The sequence below is a fragment of the Apteryx mantelli genome, chromosome 27 (assembly GCF_036417845.1).
Source record: "Apteryx mantelli isolate bAptMan1 chromosome 27, bAptMan1.hap1, whole genome shotgun sequence".
NCBI classification, from domain to species: domain Eukaryota; kingdom Metazoa; phylum Chordata; class Aves; order Apterygiformes; family Apterygidae; genus Apteryx; species Apteryx mantelli.
The window spans coordinates 6,916,453-6,937,702 of record NC_090004.1 but is presented as its reverse complement, the minus strand read 5'-3'; the positions used below and the strand labels follow the sequence as shown (position 1 = coordinate 6,937,702).

Sequence of the window (21,250 nt, the reverse complement as noted above, 5' to 3'; positions counted from 1 at the left end):
AGATAAGGCACCTTCCCAAGACCATGGGATTTTCTTTAGATCAAATATTAGAAAATGAGACTGAATTTTCTTCTTTTTCAAATGTCATACTTGCTTCCCTTTTGGCAAATTCCACAATGGTTCTAGTGTTTTGCTTGTAAAGAAACCTGAGTCCGCACAGACTGCTGATGTGCTATAGGATGCTGCCAGTGGGGCGTGCAGCCTCAGAGAGGCAGGTTGCTGTATGGGAGGTAGAATCTGGCCTTTGCTGCGAAAGGCTAGCCAGGTTTTCTGCCCTTTTGGGTATGGTAACTTCAATTTCTTTATCAGTATAGAGCACTTCTTGCTAATTCTCTGGGGCCACAAGGGACTAGAAAGTCCGTAAACATTACAAGTGTCTGGGTTGTTTTACCAAAACGGTTGCTGCTGCTTGAAGTCTTTTCCCCTCAATTCCTTGTATACTTCAGCAGAGCATCTTATATTGATTCTTTTTATTGACTGTCTACTTGTGCAATCAATTAGTAGGTCCAAGCTGTAGCATAAATCTTGAATTTAAAATGAGCAAATATTGTTTGCTTGGTGTGTTCTTAATGCTTTCTTGAATGAGTCACACAGCAGTAATACACGCTGCTTACTATATGTCTTGTATGCTTACGTACTGTTTTGGGGCTGTGGGTATTATGCCACTGAAGGCCAAACCGATACTAGAGGGACAGCTGGCATCTTTTTCTTTGACATTTCAGGATGATCAGTTATGATTGTTTTCTTTTGAATCAGGGTTTTCATTATAACCTTTTAAAAAAAATGAGGGGGAGAAAGTGTCTTTTCTAAATTCACTGGAAATGTGGGAGGGAAAAGCATCTACTGAATTTCAGCCTTGAGAGTATCCAAAGCTTTATCCTTTTTAGAAGGAAAGAAATTCTCTGCATGAATGGACCAGTGTTTCCTCTAGTCTGACAGCAGCCTTCCTTGCAAGAAGGCAGTGTATTCCCCTTGCCCTGCTGCTATTCAGGTATTTGTGCAGTAGTCTCCAGTAAGGGAGGGATCAACTCCTGACCCAGGAGGCTCAACAGGTCAGGCTGAAGTCCTGAAACATGAGGATGGGCATCACTAATTTTTGTCTGATCCCTGCTGCTGATGGAGTAAAAGATCATTATTGCATTTTTGTCTTGCGCTGCCAAAGTTGCTTTTAATTGTAATAACTGTGTTTGAATTTTGTATCCAGGAATGATGATGGTAGCATCTGATGTATTTCAGAATAGAGGAATATTAAAGTCTATGATGCTTGCAGTAGTGCTGTGTGAATGGCTCTGATCACAGCAAACCAGCTGCTTACTAAGGTGCTCTTGTATAGCAGTGTAGCCCACAGGTTCCCAGAGGTAGCCACCCCTTCTTGGTAGGTTTGGTCCTGATCCTTCAAGACTAATAGTAAAACTTCCAATAAATTTCTTGGAAGCAGGAACCAAGAATCTATCCATGTAACTTCTACATCTTGTTCCAGAAAGGTAGAAAGTAAGTAGCAAAAAGAGTCTGTGAATTGACTTGCAGAATTTGAAAGCTGCCTGCCTGGCTGCCCTCCTTCTACCGTAAGAGTTTTCAGCAGTCAGGCATTTGTGCTTGGCTGATAAAGTGGTAATACAGACTTCGGATGTTGCAAGGGGCAAAAAGATTTGTGTACTGACAAACAGATTTACCACCTTGTTCTTCAGGGAAATTAATGTTTTCAGAACTGCTGCATGAAGAGGAATATGTATTTCCTTGACAGAGAAAAGATCTTCATGGCCTATGCAGCTTATATTAATCCAGAAGGATAACTGTCTTAAGAAGACAGTCAAATATTATAGCAAGTTTTTTAAATGATCAGTCAGACTTGTAAGTGATATTTGTAGCTATATGAACTAGAGTCAGTCAGTCACGTGGTCCAGAATTTCAGATGATACTGTGCCACTCAATAAAAGAAATGCTTCCCTGTGTAGAGAATTGTATGATTGACTGGTTGCATTTAGATTGTAGAAATTGTACATTTCCAGTGCATCAGGCATTAACATTTGCTGGCATATAAACCTTTGAGAGATGTCAGGCAAAACTTACTTTACCGAGGTACTGCAGGGGAAGCTACTGACTGTGGGGGAGCTGATTTATTTCTTAGAGTTCTTTCCCCTTTTAAGTAGACCCACCAGACAAATAACTTTTTAACAAAATGGCAATGAATGGCATTAACAAATCAGCACCTGTAAATAGATACCAGAAAACAGTGGTATTACAAAAAGCTCCAAGTGTGTGGAAGCTGTTAAGAGATGATGAATGTTGCTCTTACCACAGGAGCTACCTCAGTGATTTCCCCAAGTCTGACTGTAATTGGAATGACTTTCAAACGTGGGCAAACGCAATAGCGTTCAGAAACAGTTTCTGTTATTTTTGTGTCTATGTCAATCCATGACTAGAATGGGGATGCTGAGGGCTGAGCGTGCATAGTTCTTTCGTTCAGCCCTTCTGGAAAAACAGATGTAGCAGAGGGTGTTGGCTCACTTTGTCCCCTGGGATTAACTGTGATATTCACTGGAGTTGCTCTGTGTTGTCTCTGGTGGACCGGTGACAGCATCATCCAAGCAAGACTATGAGCCTTTCGCACTCTCTCCTCTTGGTGATAAATTTTTCTGAAACTTGGGGCTATTGAAATACTCAGAGGCTTTTATTTTCTATTTGGCTGGCTCTGTATTCATATAAATACCAACTGTGTTCTACAGGTACATTGTCTTCACTGTAAAGTAGGCAAAACTAAACCTGCAGCTCATTTATGAGTTAGAATAGACCAGAGCAACATATTCGGTGCTGGGAAACAAGAGCACAACCTTATGCAGCCTCTACTGGGAGCACCTTCCTTAGGTTAATCGTGTGCTTGTGCTTCTGCTCCCGCTTGATCTTTTTCTAGGTTCCTTCCCTGAATAAACTTGGACCGTTCTGGACCTATATTATCCTGATCCAGGATTGCATGTTGGTGGTTGTGTGCATGCACAATGGAAAGCATCCTAATTGCTTCTGGGAGAGCATTTTGAGACCTGTTTTAACATAGCCTACTACAACAAAGAAAAAACTTCATTTAAAGGACAGTTACTTCCTATGCCTGGTGTAAATGTAGCAGTAAAAAAGAAATCTAAGGGATTTGTCTTGGTGGTAATTCCAGCTGAAAGTTTGTTAGACGCATTTGTACATGTTCTTCTGTTTTCTAATGTAAGGTGGAGGTGGGTCACACTGCAGGATCAGATTTAGACAAATCAAGATGAAAGATGTCCTCTAGCAGAGCAGGTATTGCAATCTTGAGAGCAACTATCTTGGGAATAGACATGTCTAATGTCACTGCAAAGGACATCATTCAGTGTGGGGAACTCTGCCTAATAAAGAATGCCCTTTCCCTCTTCCCCTCCTCTCCAGCAGAAGGGCAGAGGTGTGAGAAGTGCTGAAATCGGAGTGTAAATTCCTGCAGTGCTAATCAATAGCTTTCTGTTTCTTTATGCTCTTGTCTTTGTACTTGTCTTCCTCTTTGTAGCATCCTTTTATGTACAGTGCAAGCCTTGTCTCTGTTCCAGCCTGTGTGATGAAATAATCAAACATGCAGGGAAATGCATGGTAGAAAAGAATAAGAAGCAAATGTGTTTGAGAAGCTAGAACTTAGCTGTGCCAGGACAGCAACGCTTTAAAGAAGTGTTGTGACCCAGCAGCTCTTTCTTCATAAGCGTTGTCTGTACTCCTTTACATATCTCTCAGTTTTAGAAGTACTGTTTTTATAAAGGGTAAGTATAATCTTGGTGAGCAAGGGAAGTAGGAATGAGTTCCAGATACAGAAGGTATGGCTTGTTGAAGCACTTTTTTGCAGAGAGCAGTTGAAGCTGCTAGTACTGTGGCTCACCAGTGGTTTTGGAAGCAGTTACATCAAAATTGATTCTTGTACTCTGAGCTAAAGGAGACTATAAATTCACTCTGCACAGAATCTGCTCTAGTGAGTTATGTTTCTTGCTTATGTGGCAGGAAGGATTAAAACTGCAGTGATCTCATTCTAGGAGCAGCAGAGTAGCAGTGAATGACACCTCGGTGGTGATCTGTAAAGTAGCGGAGCAGAGAAATGGGTGGCAGCTCTGGCTGCCCAGAAAAGGAGCTTGTCTGTGCCTGCTAGACAGTGTGTAACTCAAATTTGCCTTCAGGACTGTAAGTCCTCAGCCAGTCTGGTTCAGATTCTGAACTCTGGACAGAATTGGCATTTATCTCATCTGTACAATATGTATCTGAAAATAACCTGGAATAGTTTCCCTATTGCATGTATGTTGTATGTCTTATATCTATTTTGCACAGTTCTGTATCCACAGAATAAAATAAGGCCTACTACTTAGTCTAAATGGGACCTTAAAGCGTATCCTACAGGTCTAGCTCTACTTTTATCTTGACAGTTGGTATGCTGGAGGCAGAACCCCAGCTACACTTGGAATCCTGTCTTCTGGTTTTGCTGTGGTCACTGAAGAACAGTCCTTACTTGGGTCAGTTAATTTCAGATAAGCCGGGATGTTATGCTTGAAGTTCCAAAAGAATATCCTGATACATCTCTGATTCTGTTTTCTAAAGCCTATCCATGCATGCGGGGAGAGAAGTCTTGTTGAGATTGTTTGCTGAATTTAAGTAGAAATGAAAGGTTTATGGTTCTGGTAGGCAGATGAGTAAAAATTCAGTAAGCCAGCTGAAAAGTTGAGAACATTTGTGAAGCTACATTTTAAGCGTATCAAATATGCATAATCTCATTAAAAGTGGTCTGTCTTATATCTCAAACAGCTGCTTAGACTGCACCATGCCCAAAATATTTGAAGGGCTGTTCTAGAAGATTTCAGAAGATTTTAAAATGTGTTTTAAGAGTAACAAGCTCTAAAAACATAAGGAAGTGTGTAGTTAGAGGGGGGATGGGAAAGGAATACATTTTCCATTAAATATCTTTTGCAATGAATATTTTTTCAATATTTTTAATTGAAAACAGTCTCCTTTATAAAAGACCTTTGGATACATCTTCAGCTACTGTAAGTCAGCTTAGCCCAATCAAAGAAGGTATAGGCCCCTTATTTAAGAATTCTAAGACTAACACAACATCAAGAGTTAATTCTTTAGTATATTCTCCATACCTCCCTGTATTCCTTCTAGTACTAGAACAATTTTAATATACCAGATATAGTCTCAGATTTCTTGGAACCCGATAGTAACCATGGCTGAGAACTTGCCCACAGGAATAGCTTCTTCCAAATCCTTGTTGCTTTTACACTGCTTTGATCTGGGGACTAGTAGAACTGAGCCGTATGAATGCATGATCATAGTGAAAAAACAAGTTTTTGGTCAACACCACCCATGCCTCTGAGAACGTGATGTTCACATGCAGAATCTGGACTGCTTGCAGATGTCTTGTGGTGGTGATGCAGGACCTTATTTGCAATGGTATTTTGGACTGTTGCCTGAGGCCAATAGTGGCCAGGCAACAATAATCTTTAATGTAATGTATTATGCTGGAGAGAGCTGCCCTTCTGGGGGGAAATGTCTCAAGGATAAATTGCTTCTTCAGATCTCTGTGCATTGCTGAAGCAGCTAATGATCTTGCTTGGTCTGGCTGGCTGCTAGGCATGCGGTCTGAGAGAGTTCACTGGCTAAGAATCTTTTTTGCATGTATTTCTTTCTAGCATCTGCAGGGGGACTTATTTGTGAGAAATTAATTTCGAACATGTCAATAAACTGGTGAATTATCCTCTATGGCTAGAATTCGCTCATCCTCTAAAAAGCATTTTCATTCTCTCTGTGGGGAGGGATGGGTTTGGAAGTAGCCATTCTTTTACTACTTGTCTCTTTTGTGTGGACCTTCTCTGGAGGACACACTCTGACTCTTGTGTGTGTTGCATTGAAGTTTGAAGGTACTTGAGCTCTGCAATACTCAGCAAGGTGCTTCCCCCTGTGAGACAGAACCAGTTGTAAAGGGCCTTGATCCCCACTGGGGCTTAGAGGTGCTGGTGCAGCATGCGTAGTGTGTTGGCTTACAAACAATAAGTTAATGTCCTGGGGTGTTCCTGCCTCAGTGACTTGCCATCAGTCAGTGGGAAGCACGTGTCTGTGCCTGGGCCTTCTGCTCGTTCAGTTGGCTGCCTGCGTTTGGATAGCAGATGGTCATGAGAAAGAAAAGTTGGCATGGATGAGAGGTTTGTTTTAGTTTGTCTTTCAAGTTTCAGGAGTTAAAGGCTGCAAGTTCCGGCCCTGCTGATAATCCTGCTGATAGTACAAGCCACTAATTCCTGGAAAGGTTCTGATAGCTGAACACTATAAAAGATCCTACTGAGCTATCCTGCAGAGTCCTCCTGTCTGATCCTGGATGCCAGTGAACCATTGCATTTTGCAAAGGTTCTTACTTGTGTTAAATTTCAGTTTGGAAGAGGGTTTTTTTTTGTTTTTTATGGTTTGTCACAAAAACACGTGTTCATAATGTAAAGCCCCGAGCTCCTTGACTAACGCATCTGAAATGCTGCTCTGTAGTACAAGCTGTAAAGTTAACAGGCTTTTCTTAGCTGCGTTGCAAATAAATGCCAGGCTGATGCTGTATGTACAAGAGCTGTGTGCTGCCTGGGCACTAGTCAAATTAATTCTTGGTTTCCTTTATCTTCCTGCACATGTTTTCATTAGATTCTCCTCCTTTAATTGTTCTAACAGCTACTGCTGATGAAAGTCTCACTGTAAAATAAAAGAACCTGCAGCGAATGGGAGATCCAGTATATAATCCAGAAATGTCACTGTTTGATTGTTGAACGAATGGTTAAGTTTTTACCGCTGTGATTTTGGCAACAAGATCAATTTCTTTCAGAGAACAGGGCAAACCAAAGACCAGTAAGGCATGTATGTAGAGTATTCCACTACTTTCTGTTAAACGTTGTCCAGGCTAAGTGCCAAGCTTGGTGGCTGTGTAAGATGGCTGCAGCTACTTGCTTTCCCTGTCTGGCGAGAGCAGGAGGGGAGTTACTGAGTGTGGTCACCTGCAGGGAAAATCCCTTGTGCCTCTTCCATGCTGAAGATGCTCTTGAAACCAATGCAGACTTCTCCTCCTGGCCGCTTTTCAGCGGAAGTCAAGACCATGCCCTCCATGTGCGCTGAGTGTGTCAGAGCTGCAGATCCTGTGGGGTGCAAATGACGACTCCTTCAGTGAATATCTGCCCTGATACTAACTACGCTTCAGCATGCACGTGTTCCTTGAAGAACAGAGCTGGGGTCCTAAATCACATATTTCCAAAAGATTTTTACCTGTATCAGGTACCAGTTTTTCCCTACCCCCCCCCCCAAACCAGCTACACTTTCTAATTTGGAAATGTCTTGGGCTTTATTGACTTTCTGTAGAAATACGACTTCCAAAAAAAACCTGGATTTCATTCCCAAGTATGAGAGTATGTTTGAAAGGTGTGAATGTTGGATGTGAAGTTGGAGGAGGGACTTTTTCTTCATTCTTGGCTAAAAGGCATATTTAGTATTTTGGTTTGGGCATACATTTCACTGCGTTTGTATTCTGTTGGATGGGAACTCTTTCAACTCTTGGCAAACCAAAACCCCTTCTCTGCTATGGTTGGAGAAGGGGGCCGTGCCTGTAAAACCCTCTTTCTTCTCAGTCTTTGAATTCCCTGTGGTTTTCCTCCTGCCTTGCCATCTACGGGGATGGGAGGAATATTATAGAAAGCACCTCAGAGGATCCTAATTAGGAGTAGGGGCTGCAGCAGAAGAACGCAGGCAACAGCGTGTGAGGAAACAGTGTCCTGACAGCAAGATGCATTAGGCTGAGGAGCTGCCTCCCCAGGGAAGTGGTAGAAGCTCTGTCACTTGGGATGTTTAAAATTAGACTAAACAAATCACTGGAAAGTGTACAGTTGGGAATAAGCTAACACTTGCATGGAGACAGACTGGATGACCTAATAGTATTTTGCATCCCTCAACATCTTTGTTTCTTAATAGTGTGTGGAAACTCCCCTCCTGCCCCAATAATATAATTTTTAACAATATTCAAAACAAACAAACAAGAGGTTTTAGCCTATTACAAAAGTATTGGGGCTTTTAAAGCTTTGTTGTGACTTTTTTTTTTGACATATTGCTTTGTGCGCTTCAAGAAAATCTAACATGCATTGTGTGTCTTCCAGCTGATGATGCTTGTGGAGGGACATTACGGGGACAGAGTGGAATTATCTCAAGCCCTCATTTTCCTTTGGAGTATGGCAATAATGCAGACTGCACATGGACTATTCTAGCTGAACCTGGAGACACTATTGCTCTAGTTTTCATGGATTTCCAACTGGAAGATGGATATGATGTTCTAGAAGTTGCTGGAACTGAGGGATCATCGCTCTGGTAGGTTACTGGCTATACTTCTTTGTGATCTGCAGGGTAAAATTTTATATGTAGAGATACAAACCATGATAGGAAGTTCAGAGTGAGCAGAATTAGTATGGAATGGAGACAGTTCCTAGTTATTCCCAATCAGAGGTTATACCTGCTCTGTTCCAGTGAAAGTCCCTTGGATGCTTTTTATTTGCTTGGTAAGTTTTATACTAACTGTTGTCTACTTTAAAGCATGTTTTTGCAAAAAGATTCCACAGTATGTGACTGGTTAGTAGAAATAAAGAATTACAAAATAAAAACAAACCCTTGGCTGTACCATACGCAAACCTTGTTTTTGTTAAATTGCCTTCTGATTATTGCTAAATATGTTGCTGACAAGTTGACTTTACTGTTAATGAACCTGCAGCAAATGGCTACAGATGAGTTTGTTCTTTAGACAGGAGGCTGTGTATGGAATTTAAATACCCCTCTTCTCTCATCCCATTAAGTTTGCTTGAGCAGTGCTTAAATGTGCAAGCTTTCAGAAACATTGCATTTATGTATAATAAATGCCCCATTGATTTTTTTCAATATACTAGAGCGGCCCAAATGATCAGTGCTATGAAATCTGAAGTGAGGCTTGCAGAAGGAATTTCACGTACTGCTTATAGCAAAGGAAAACTGTCTCTAATCGATCTAGACACTCTGATTTTCTGCTTTGTGATTTCATTCAACAAACAGTTAAAACTGCTATCTAGTAGAAGATGATAGGGAGTGATCTTAGACCCAACATTCCTCTGGAATGGAAGAATTAAGTGTTTGAAATAATTAGAACTTGCCTGGGATTATCAGCAGGAAGTTAAATTACGATTATTTATGAGGATTCTGTCACTGCCACAAATAATATTCATTTAAGTAATTTACACTTGCCTGGCAATTATGGGGGAATAGGATTTGAATGTTCAGGATGCATTAATATGACAGAGTTTGCCATTTACTATGTACCAATTGTTTACTGTTCCCAGGACCCCTTTGAAAATTAGATGCTGCTGTTTCATAGAAAAAAAATGTTTTTATTAGCATGCATTAATATTTTAGGGCACTGTTACTTTTTAGCCATTATGCACTGCAGAGAGGATCAGTCATCTGTGCTATGTGGTAAAGAAGAATGTAGTTAAGAAACATTATTCAGCCTGGAGGTGTTGCTGGTGCAGCACTGTGTCTTGTCATATCAAAAATAAAAACAATGCCTGTCAGAGGGAACCTGCTGGGAAAAAAATAAGCTACCCAGAAATACACCGTGGTAAAAGTTTAAAAATGGCAAGTATGTCTTAGAAAATCAAGTCACTCAATTTTCAATAATACACACACAAAAAACTTTTTAGAATGAGATATAAGAGCTATTTTGAAGGAGTAAGTCTTAAATCAGTTTTGGGACCTTTTCACAGGGAATAATGATGTATTTACTAACTCCCCCCAACCCCAAACACCTACTTGCTGCGTCTTTAATGTCTCCCTTCCTCCTGATGGAGGTTCCCTGGCAGCTGGATGAACTCTGCGAGCTAGTAACAGCAGTGGACTCTGTCTGAATTAGCTGGTAGAGCAGTCCAGGCAAGAGATGGGTTGTGTTAATGAGTGAAACAGGCCGTGCAAACAGGAATTTCATCTTGAGCTGGTAGCAGATGCTGTTCCTGCTTTTCAAGGTTGGTCCTGCATTTTTATAGCATCATGAAATGCACGTAGGCAAGATAAACACACCAGTCAATTCAAAGAGACCTGGTTTAGTATTCTCAGGAAGTAAAATTTTCAGTCCCATAAGCAGAATTACAAAGCATCTTATTTTAAATTTCATTTTTCAAAGCTGGCCTTCACAACTCAGAGCCTGGTAATTAAATTCAGATGACTCATTTTTCCCATTTTAAAATAATTTTTGCCTGTGGGGGGGAAAAACTGGAGCTCATATCTCCTCTTTAAATATGTTGATATGATTCAGCTTGAAAATATAGCTAAAACTTTTTTTTGACTTCCTCTATGAAAACCTAGTTTTAATTATTGGCAATGCGGCAGATAGACTCATGGCCAAATAAACCATTCTATTGAAGTATCTTGTAGCTAAATATTTCATAAGCATTATAGTTTTAATCTGGTCCAGAAATGTACACAAACAATTAAATTTCATCTAAGGTATAACTCATGTCTATTTTCAAGCTATGGAATATTATATAATGACAGTATCTACAAGAGCACCAACTCGGCACATTAAGCAAGCTTGCTTTGGGCTGCTCTTCTTGAAAATCTTCTGTGTTTTGTTCACCCTCCCCTATCTAAAAATAGATGCCGTTCTTTTTAGGGCAGGCTCTCTTAACCCGCTTGCCTTTAGCAGTCACAGCTACTTTGCCGCTAAGGTGCGCGTTGATCTGAACACGCAGAACTGCCTGCTGGCGAGTCGCGCTTGAGTTGCGTCGGGCATGTGACCTGGCACGCACGGATCCTGCAGAGAGCGTTGACAGCGAAAGGACACTGTTATTCTGAGCATCCATATGTCAAGCAGAGCGATAGAGGTTGAGGAGCTATTTGAGGCATTTTAATACAATAACACATTTACAGCTCTTTTATTGTTCTCACAGTTTCTGTCATGGGGCCTTGGGCCTAGATTTCCTTGAAAAGTGAGAACTAAAATTCTAGTGAGCAGAGAACAGGAGGGGAAAACAGTAGTAGCGTGAAAAAGAGCCTATCAGATTAGAAATGACAATGTTGGGGTTTCAAAGATGTCAGTAGCTGTCTTGGCTTTCTTTCTAGGTTTGCTGAACTGATTGCCCTAATCATGGTGTTTTCCTACTAGGATTGGGACTGGCCAGATGTGGGAGGGAATTGGTAGTACGTATGCTCTCTCCTGTCGTCATCCCCATGCTGCCGCTTGTCCTTAAGACCTGGGGCTCTGTTCTTCCCCTTGTTTTGGAGTTAGCTTTGGGACCCGAAAAGTTTGATGGCATTTTCTTCTATAAATGCATATAGAAGAAGAAAATCCCTCCAAGCAGCTTGGGCTCCAGTTCTTAACGGGACTGAGCTTTGTTGGTCATGCGCTTTGTTTAGGTATCTGCTTAGAACTGACTAAATCCCTCCCTAACACTTCTCAGGAATATCTGCTGATTAGCACTGTTTCTTGGCACCTTAAAGCTTTGTTCAATGGCAAGTACCTCTGTGGGTGCTCGGCTACACTGAAAATAGCAAACTGTTTCAAGCTGGATGCCTAAAAAAGCCAGACCACTTGTGATGATAAGAAAGCCTCCAGTCTGGTCCTGGATGGTACTTAACCCATTCTGTGGCTGTGCTAGATGTTCCCCCCACCTTGTCTTCCTTTTAATAGCTCAGTGATTGCTCTGAAGCTTTGAGTAGGTGTTGGGAAGAAAACATCCTGGGATGTTAAATTGTTTTTACAAAAAAATCCTAGCAGCTTGGCACACCAGACAAGATTCGGCAAGCGCATCTTCTGTGTTGTTTTTTTTCTCTCTCCCCAGCTTATATTACACTCCCCTCATCTCTGCCCAGTCTGACTCCTTTTGTAGCTTATTTTGCTGTGTCATAGCAGCGCATCCTGTCCTGTCTTTTGCAAAACAGTATTCTGGAAGCTAATGGATCCTGTAGCTAAACAGAAGCTAGCCTTGAGAATGACAATTCTCATTCAAATAATTTATCATGGTACCTCATAAGTGAATGAGGACTTCCTGTCTTAGCACAAGTATAATTTAGGAGAGTAATGGAAGTAAATCTAGTTGTCTGTTACTTCTGCAGAAAGCATGATTTAGTTGTTTAAAATATTGGCTGTGACCTCCTGCATGCTTTTGTGGAAGTCTTTAGATAAGTTGCTTTGGGGATATCTGAGGTTATGGTATGGGAACTCCCGCAGGGACCAGTAGAAGTCTGGGTACAGCAGCTCAGTATTGGTTATTCTGCCCTTCTGTCATTACTGCTGCATTGATGCATCTCCTTAGGTTTAGAGAAATTCACCCGTGTGCTGTGCATGCTGCACAGCCGCCTGGGCTCTTAGCCCACACTAGTAGTGGGTAAGTCTTTGCCTTGCCTGCAGTGAACGAGATCTGAATGTCCTATATTTGTGCATATTAGCTGCAGTTTTAAGACAGCATGTGTAAACAAAGAAACTATGATTGACTTCCTTGTGCACTTTTCTGTCATCTCGTCTAACCAATCAAGGACCTATATACTGTGGATAGGTATGATGACTTGTATTACAATTAAAGTGTTATGCTGCTATTGACAGTGAAGATGGTGGTGTAGGAAATGACTTAATACCCAATTTATGTATATATGTGTTTATGGGACTTGACCAAGAGAAAGTGTTTATTTTGCTGTGTACAATGCAAATATTTGGTGAAGGAGGTCTTTGCAGGCATGCCAATGCAGCTGAAGCAGACAAGATAGATAATAGGAAGCCTTGTTCTCAGGCCATATAGAGCTGGGTGCAGCAGAGTTCCTTTAGACCAGGGATCCTGGAGGTTGTGGAAATATTAAAAAGGGCAATCGAATGTTTGCTAATGTTTCTTTTTTGCTTTTGAGTCAGAAAATGGGGGAAAATGGGGGGAGGGCACTAAGTTTTAGCCTGTCTGCTGAACAGGTAAGCAGCTAGTGATGATGCTCTTCCCCCAGACCAGCGGTGTTTGGCAGTCCATGGCTGTTCGTTCTGCTGAGGAAACCATTCAGAAACCTCTGCTCCTCCCAGATGAATTAGTTCCATGAGATAAAACTAACAAACCTCTTATTTGTCTGACTATGACAGACTGTCTGGCATGTTTTGAGGTTTCGTTAGATGTTTCTAATCTTCAGATGAGAATTTACTTTGAGATGTAGATGACTTTTTTTAATAATGAAGCTTTTCAACTCTTTATAACTGCTGTATTTTGCAAGTGTATTTGGTAAATTATGAGAATCCAGGTTGGTAGGAGGGACAAGGCTTTAGCTGGGAAGATGCTGTTGCCTGCTGCTGGATTGTAGTGTGATGTTTTTCAGATGAAAAATATTGCAATATGCAAAGGGTCAGGACCATTTCGGGTTGCTCTTTAGCCTTTTGTTGGCTTCTAGTGGAGTGTTGAACACCCTCTTCCTACCTTATTTCACACAGCCTTTTTGTTCAAATTCAGCTGAAACCAAACCTTACCGGCAAAGCACCGCACGGTATCATGCTGAGAAGTTGCATGTTGACCTGCGAAAATGACTTGCTTTTGAATTACTTCCTTCACTTGCCCCTGGGTCCTGCTTTTCTGTCCAAGCTGTTGAGACTGCTTAGCCCCAAGCTATAGAAATCAGTGTCACTTGGAAATGGAAACTGGTACAGTTGTTCATCCTTTCTTCTGAGCAGTCCAGGGTGTGCCTGCCCTTCCAAATTCCAGCTCACTGCGGTTTGTTTCCATCCTGAGCTTAATTACACTTCTTGATTTCTTATTGTAACTTTTACTGACTGCGAATATGTGTTTAAAATTTTTTTTAATCTTTAAAAGAAAAGGAAATTATGCTGGCCACTTCCAGAAGCCACCTGCTCCCCCTTATATTTTTATCAGTGATTTCATGGTCCTTTAAAATTTTTCTCCTCAAATGCCTCACTTATGTACCTTATTCCAGGAGGAAATAAGCACATGCCAAATTTCAATGTTAATTCAGAATCTAGGTCTCCGATATCTTTCTTCCCTATGGTCCTTCTCTTAATTACTCTCTTTTATGGAACAAAAGTCTAATTTTAGGGGTCTGCATCATCTGTCGTGCTGCCCCTCTGTTACCCTCCACTTTCTGAGCCTTCCCTTGTGAGTTCCCTGGATGCAGTCCTCGATGCTGTGTTGTTAATCTCATGCTGGGTGACGGCAGTGGGAGAAGCAGTAGGTGTCCCCAAACACCTAAAGTATTTACTTTCCAGAATTCTACTCTCTATTATAGCTTTGTTTTTTACAATCACAGGTGCTTGCCCCATCAGTGAATTACAGATGTTGAACAATGAATAAAAACAAGGGAGTGCATAGCAGGGGTGAGTCTGGGTGGAGAACTGAGGACCTTTGAATTCAAGGTTCCTTTGCTTAATTCTGTAACATCTTCCTTTCTGGAGTTGAGCCCAGGAGGCCCCAGTCAGACACCAGCCCCTGTAGAGGAGCATTTCAGAAGTTCTCTCTTGTTGCTACATATCTGCAGAGAGCTGAGTTAGGGGAACAAATGGTTGAAAGAACATCATCTATGTTTCTGCAGCTCCTCTTGGCTGTTGCTGACAGTATTTCCTTGTCGTTATCTGCAGTATCTTCAGAGTACCTGTGTTTTGAAGGTTGCTGTTTCAGATGATGGTGATAATGTTGGTTGTCAAGAACTGTTCTCTGTATTTGCTTCTAATGAATTATGTGGAACCAACCTATTTTCTTTATATCAAAGTGGTTTCTGATCCTTGGATATCTGTCTCGGAGCTTTCAGCGTATATTTTCAGCTCGGACCTCAGCCACTATCTACTGAAGTCAATGGGAAGACTTTCGCTCCAAAGGATATCTGAATCAGGGCATTAGGGTGTTGTTACTTAAACTGTATTCCTCTGTCCACCATGTTGCAGCTCAAGAGACGTGAACCTGCATCTCTCACTGGTGCTGGTTGTACTGATAGTGCTGCTACCCAGCATGTGCAGAGTAGTGGTAGAGCATTTGCAGGAGTCTTGCAGACTTTGTGTTACACTAAGCAACTACCCGACACACTTGTGTCCTGGGAATCGGCGTTCTCCATTGTGCTTCTGCTTCGTACTCCGAGGCAGCTGCTGTTCGTTGCAGATTTTCTGTAAAGCGGATTGCCAGATGACTGCTGAAAAATGGTTTTCGTCTTTCACTTGCCACCCCCCTGCCCCCCCTTCCAGGACCTGCTTATATTTGAAAGTTGACAAGCATTATCCTGCCTCGATGCGTGCATGAGGCAGAAGACTTGAGAAGATTATTTATTGCGTGTCTTGAAATAACTTATTTCATCACCGGTTAAAGCCTAGATAATGCAAGTGTGAAAGTTTTCTTTTCCTGTGCAATGAATTAAGCTTCCTTGTTGTAAAAGCCAGTTAAATAACCGATACTTTATCTGTAATATTCAGATGCTGCTCTTCCTTGGTCCTGTTTCCCATAGGACTGGGAATGAATAAAAAATGTGTATGAAGTGGCTTTTAAAATCCCTATTTAAATGTCGGTTACATCTTCATCGGGATCTGGAAATAATTTCCTTATTTGACTTGTACAGCCTGAGTTTTTTTCTTTCTTTTTTTTCTTTGAAGGGTTTGGTTGTGCTTTTAATTGGAAACAAATTTTACACAGGCTTTAAAGCTGTGATATCTAAAAGGTTGCTTCCCTGGGAAATAGTCATCTTGCAAAAATCCCTTTTCTCCTAGAATTTGTATTCTATGGAGAGAACTTTTTGGAAAAGTGCTGAAGAAGTTTGTCAGAAATCAGACCATTCCTGCTCATGTGGCTGACTTCAGAAATGCTGGGAGCTCTCCTTGCTGGCCATGCAATGGTGATGGTCATCCCTCGTGGCCTCTGGCATGTGTGCGGCAGCTCTCAGGATGCACCAAGCCTTTGAAGCATGTTATACTGCACTTTAGTCCTTATTCTAACGTGAATCTGCAATATGAAGAACAGGAATTTGTAGGTCAGTGAGCTGATTTCTCCCTGAAGGGGGAGAGAGTACTTGGAGTGTTGGGTTTCTGGCCGCAGCTGAGAGGTGGAGCTGATTGCTTCCCCAGTGGGTGCAAAGAACTGGTGAGCGTTCAGATTACTGTTTTGAAGTGAAGTTAAAGGGTTGATAATGCTTTGTACAAAGTAATTTCAGTAGAGTAATATTGCATATTGTCCTAAAGCCCCCTTGGCCTGTTGCCTTACAGAAATAACTGAATGGGCAATTCTGCAAGAAAGGATTTATCAGGGTAAGCTGGTATTTAAAGATGTTTCATGGTTTAGCATACCTCCCTGGTAGGGAAAGGAAGACTTCAACAGCACCCCAGCCAAGAAAAATAATGTGGCAGGTCATGTTAGCTCTCATCAACTAAGGACTTAGTACACGCAACAGCTTCCTGGAGTCATGGTGCGGCTGAGCACAAAGCCCAGGGAACTCGTTTTTTCCAGCTGACAATTTGTGGCACATGCTGCTAGGCCAAGCTTAGGAAAAGCATGGCATTTAAATACTGTCACCATTTCACATGACTTCAAATAATGAGAAAGACACTATGTGAAGACTGCAGAGCTGTAGCTCTGCAACAGTGTTCCTTCAGTGAAAGCCATGAATTTGTCCAGATTTCATTCTTTGCTTCTTGTCAGAGTAGCCCACTGTCCTCCTTTGATCACTGAGTTGTCACCTGCTGCTTCCCTCTTGCTGCGTTTCCCTACTGATCCTTCCTGCTGGGACAGGGTCTGCTTGGGGCTCCTGAAAGCCTGAGCAGCTCTTCTGCCAGAAGCGTGACAGTGAGAGTGACTTCTGTAACAAATTACAATGAAAGGGCCTCTCGACCTCTCCCACTCATGTTTCATTCAATAAAACATGATTAGATTTCATATACTGCTTTCTGGCTAATCTTATTTTTCTGTGCATTAATACGATTAATTCTATTTGCTAGATAGTAGAGAGCATCCCATGAATATTGAGGCTAACGGCAGGGAAGATAATGCTTTTTTAGGCTGAAAATTATGCTAATCATGTTTTAATTGTCCTTTTTATCCCAATTTGTCCTCCTTTCATTTGTTTGTTTTGTTGGTCACCTCTGAAGCAGAGAACACCCTATGCGAAGGCTACTGTTGTGTGGACTGTGCCTCAGGAGATGAGGTGCAGGAAGAGCTGCAGCATATGGGAAAGTTCTGAAAGAATTCCCAAACATGAAGAAATTCATACTTAGTCATTTCTGTGCTGGATACAAACACTTGGGGGGAAGAAAAAAGGACAGGCTTGTTTCCAAAAACGCTTGATACCTGCAAGCCAAAAAGTTCTCAAAGATAGACTTCATGTGCAAATTAGGATAATGCAACTGGCTGAAAGCTGAGAAAAATATTGGTAATCTCAAGAGTACCTTCTGGACATGACCCAGAATGTAAGTGACCATATAGATTGAAAAGCAGTGAATAGCACCTTTATTTGGCAGGGAAAGGGGGCTTTGCATAAGTGCAAATGTTGTCACAGGTTGTAAATAGTTGGACATCTGGGACTCGTTTCAAAACCTTGTCTCCTCCTCTGCTCTTGTAGTGGGATATTCATCTTTCCCAGGTCATGCAAGTGTTCGGACAAATGTTGTTGGGAAAGTTTCTGACTTCATGTAAAGGTCCTTCCAGGAGATGCCCCTGCCTTTCCCTTTATGAAGGGTGTTTGTGTGTGTGGCTTTGGTTCACTTTTTTTCTTGATCAGAGACCGATTCATGTCAGTGTGTGTGAGGTTGCACAGTTGCTTTTTGAAGTTGGCTGATGTATTTATGCAGAAGGTCTCCCTTTGCAGGGAAGCTCACCATGTTGAGGGAAATTGGATTTGCATGTCAAAATCTGTCTGCCGGAGCTGATGGCAGTCTTGTTTTACACTGCTAGTCCTTATCTAAAACTTCAAAGTGAAAGAGCATAGAGACCTCTGCAGCTGTTTCAGTACTTTCAAAGACTTTTTTCTTCTGGGTTTTCTTTGTGGACAAGCTCATAGATGGTTTCCTGTAGTTACAAGTTGTGTAAAAGAGCTTAAGTGCTTTGTTTTCAGATGTCACCTGTTTCCCAAAATATATTTTAAATGATCTTTGCCTACTGTGTTTTCTTCCCGAGGTTCAGAGCAGCTGCAGAAAAGCCTTTCCTAGTTCACGTGTTCAGTTTTCTTAGGCTTTTCTCCCTGTGCTGTGGGTGGAAGTCACAACTGATTGATTCAATTTGGTGCTAATTCATAATTCTCTTGTTTAAATTCATTTTGGATGTCTAATGGTAATGTATCTGATATACTGTGATTAAACTACAGCTCTAATTCACATTGTATCTTAATTCATTAGAGTTAGGGAAGAATTGCATTTACCATGGTTTGCATAAGCTTAAGCTGTGGAGAAGTATCATTACATTTCTGTTGGAAATTCTCAGGTCTCACTTAGTCATACACATCTGCCCAACCTTATCATTACATTTGTCCCTGAAAATATTTAAGTGTGTGGAGAACAGGGAAGATGCATCCCTGGAGAGCCTACTCCAGGAGAGGTTTGTTTTTCTTCTGCCTTGGGATCTGTGATTGTGTTTCAAAACCCCGTCTTTTTCCTTTTTGCACTGGGTGATGGTGCCACTGATGGATCTTGGCACTGGCAGAGATACCTTTGCTGTCTCACGCTTCTTGACTTGACCATAGACTGCAAATCCAGTAATATTAGATACTAAAAGCAGATATGCATTATAAACATTTTACCTCTTAATGTCTTTGACATCTTACACACAGATCTAATGAGACTTCCCAAAGCCCACATGGAGAAGGAAATAATGGTTTCGGATTTATATGGCTATTGTATTTTGCTTCTTTCTTTTTGTTTTGTCATGGCAGGTCGTGATCTCTTTAGCTCATGCTGAGTTTGTTTTTGACAGCCTTGGCCGTTTCACAGTACGGGTGCTTTGATCCTTCCTCAAAGGGACATCTCTTGTGGCTGAATTTATAGCAGAGATCAGGAAGATTTCAAGACATAAGTAAATATTAGAGGATTAGTAATAGACAAAATGTTGTCAACAGCTAATATCTAATCACTATATTCCTGGCCTCATTAAGTTGGAATTTTCCAAGACTCTGAAAACTGAAACAGAAAACTGGAGAAGTTATGGTGCTTCACTGAAGCAGTTGTGTGTAAAATGCAGTTGCCACCTTGTGCAAATTCAGCTCAGCATTCTGAATGCTCTGTGAGAAGTTGTAACCCCTTGGGCTCTGGCATGCAGCGGGCTGTAACCCTTCCTGCTGCTTGCGGTACCTGTGCGCCCGCTGGAGCTCTCTTCCCTGCTGCCGGTAGCTGAGACCTTACCGCTGCAGTGGCTGCTTTGGACGGGCAGGAGAGGAGGAGCGCGGTCACTGATGGGGGAAGGAATCACAGGGAGCAGGAGCGCTTCAGGAGGAAAGCGAGGATTCGTGGGGCCACGCTGAAGCTCTGTTCGACTGACCTGTTGCTTCTGATGCAGTGCTGAGAAAAAGCTCTGTTCTGGGGTGCAGACTCTTGGGAAAGCAATGGATTTGAGGTCCTAGCTAAATTAGTATATTGCTTAAATTATAAACAAACTGTTAGCTGTGTGTTGGAGGCAGGAGCATTGCTGTCTGCCTGCATTTCCCCTCACCATGCAATAGCATCCAGCGATGTAGCTTGGCCTGCTGCGTTAGCAGGGTAAACACCTGCTTGCTTTGCCTCCTGGGACAGTCGTGTCCCTGCAGTGCTGCAGGCACCTTCAACCTTCTTCACCCTTTCAAAGTTGAATGGGTACCTGTATCGTGCTTGTAATCGCTTCCAGTATTTGGAGTTTTAACACAGTGTGGGTGTTGTGACCTGTTTCTTACTGGGGATGCCCTGCTTTCTGGTCCTGGGTCTGCAATTTAGCACTATTTCAGATAGTCACAGGAATGTACATCTTGTTTTGGGGAGGTTTTTAGAAATACCTCTTAGGATGACAACTGGTTGTTGCTTTTATTTTTAGAGTATTTAAACAGGCTTGCAAAATTAGCTTTTGGAAAGGCAACTCCAAACATCATTTCCAGTGTCAGTATTTCTAGTGTGCTATAGCAATGCCTAATGGCCAGCCAGAGCCAAAGACCTGTTGTAGGCATTGCATGGCTGTACAGCAGACCGGCCCTTCCCCGAGGTGAAGGTCGGTCTCAGTGCACAAGACAAATCTCCTGCCTCACAGAAGGGGAAAGAGCAAAATAACATAATGCAGCAGTAACGGATGTGTTGTGTCCCACCAGCTGTCAGCTTACCTCTCTAGCTGGGCTGCTAAAGGCAAATCTGCATGAAACTGCCTCCCACCTCCGCCTCTAGCGTAATGAACGCAAATCCATTAACATTCATTAAAATCAGTTTAAGCTACATTTATTACCTTTTTTTTTTCTTTTTTCCCCAACCTGTATTTTCTCCTGTGCTGAGGGGAGGGCCTGGTGGCTGAGCCATGGAAGAGGAAGAGCAAAGCTGATAAAGCTGGATGCCCCGGGTGCCCAGGCAGACGCCTGGGGCTGCATGCGACTCCCAGCGCACCTCGCGTGGCCTGGGAGCAGCTCTTGGCGCGACAGTGGGAACAACTTCGGTTAAGCACTTTTAAATAATAACCTGCTGATTTGTTAGATGTCAGTGAACTGTAACCAGAGTTGCTTCCCCCCCAGTGACTTAAACTTGATCAGCCATCTGCAGGCTTTTAAAATAGACATCCTGGTTTGATACTTCCGAACTGGAGCATATGGGAAGTACTGCCTTCACCCCTTCCTTTTCCCTTTTGTTGTCATCCTGCACTTTCTAAATTAACTTTTTAATCATCTTTTAAATGATGGAGCATTTCAAGTTAGCTCTTTTAGTCAGAATTACCTGCATTAAAGATCTCTTTTAAAGAGAAAGGCATAAAACTAATTAATTGCTTCAATTATAATAATGTGGCTTAGCTTGTGGTTTTCTGTTACAAAAACCTGTTTTTGATAAGTCAGCTCTTAAAAGGGAAAAAAATAAAAGTGCTTCAGGGTGAAAGTTGGCATGAAGGAATTTTGAGAAGAGAAGGTTGTTCTCTCCGTAATGTAATGGAATAAATTAACACCATCGATCCTGGAGCAGCGCCCTGCGCTCGAAACAGCCCACTGGGGTAGCAGCGTGCTTGGAGACGTTTCTTGCCCAGTTGCAGATGCTTTGTGCGACTTTCAACAAATATCCTTTGGTATTTGAAGC

General features: G+C 41.9%; 1 protein-coding gene across 1 annotated transcript in view; it reads left to right on the top strand.

The window, feature by feature from the left end:
• Nucleotides 1-21,250, top strand: part of CSMD2 (CUB and Sushi multiple domains 2) — a 334,099-nt gene that overhangs the window by 89,880 nt on the left and 222,969 nt on the right. The window contains 1 exon segment of the mRNA XM_067311607.1: nucleotides 8,166-8,373. Within this exon segment, the coding sequence (XP_067167708.1) occupies nucleotides 8,166-8,373 (208 nt within the window).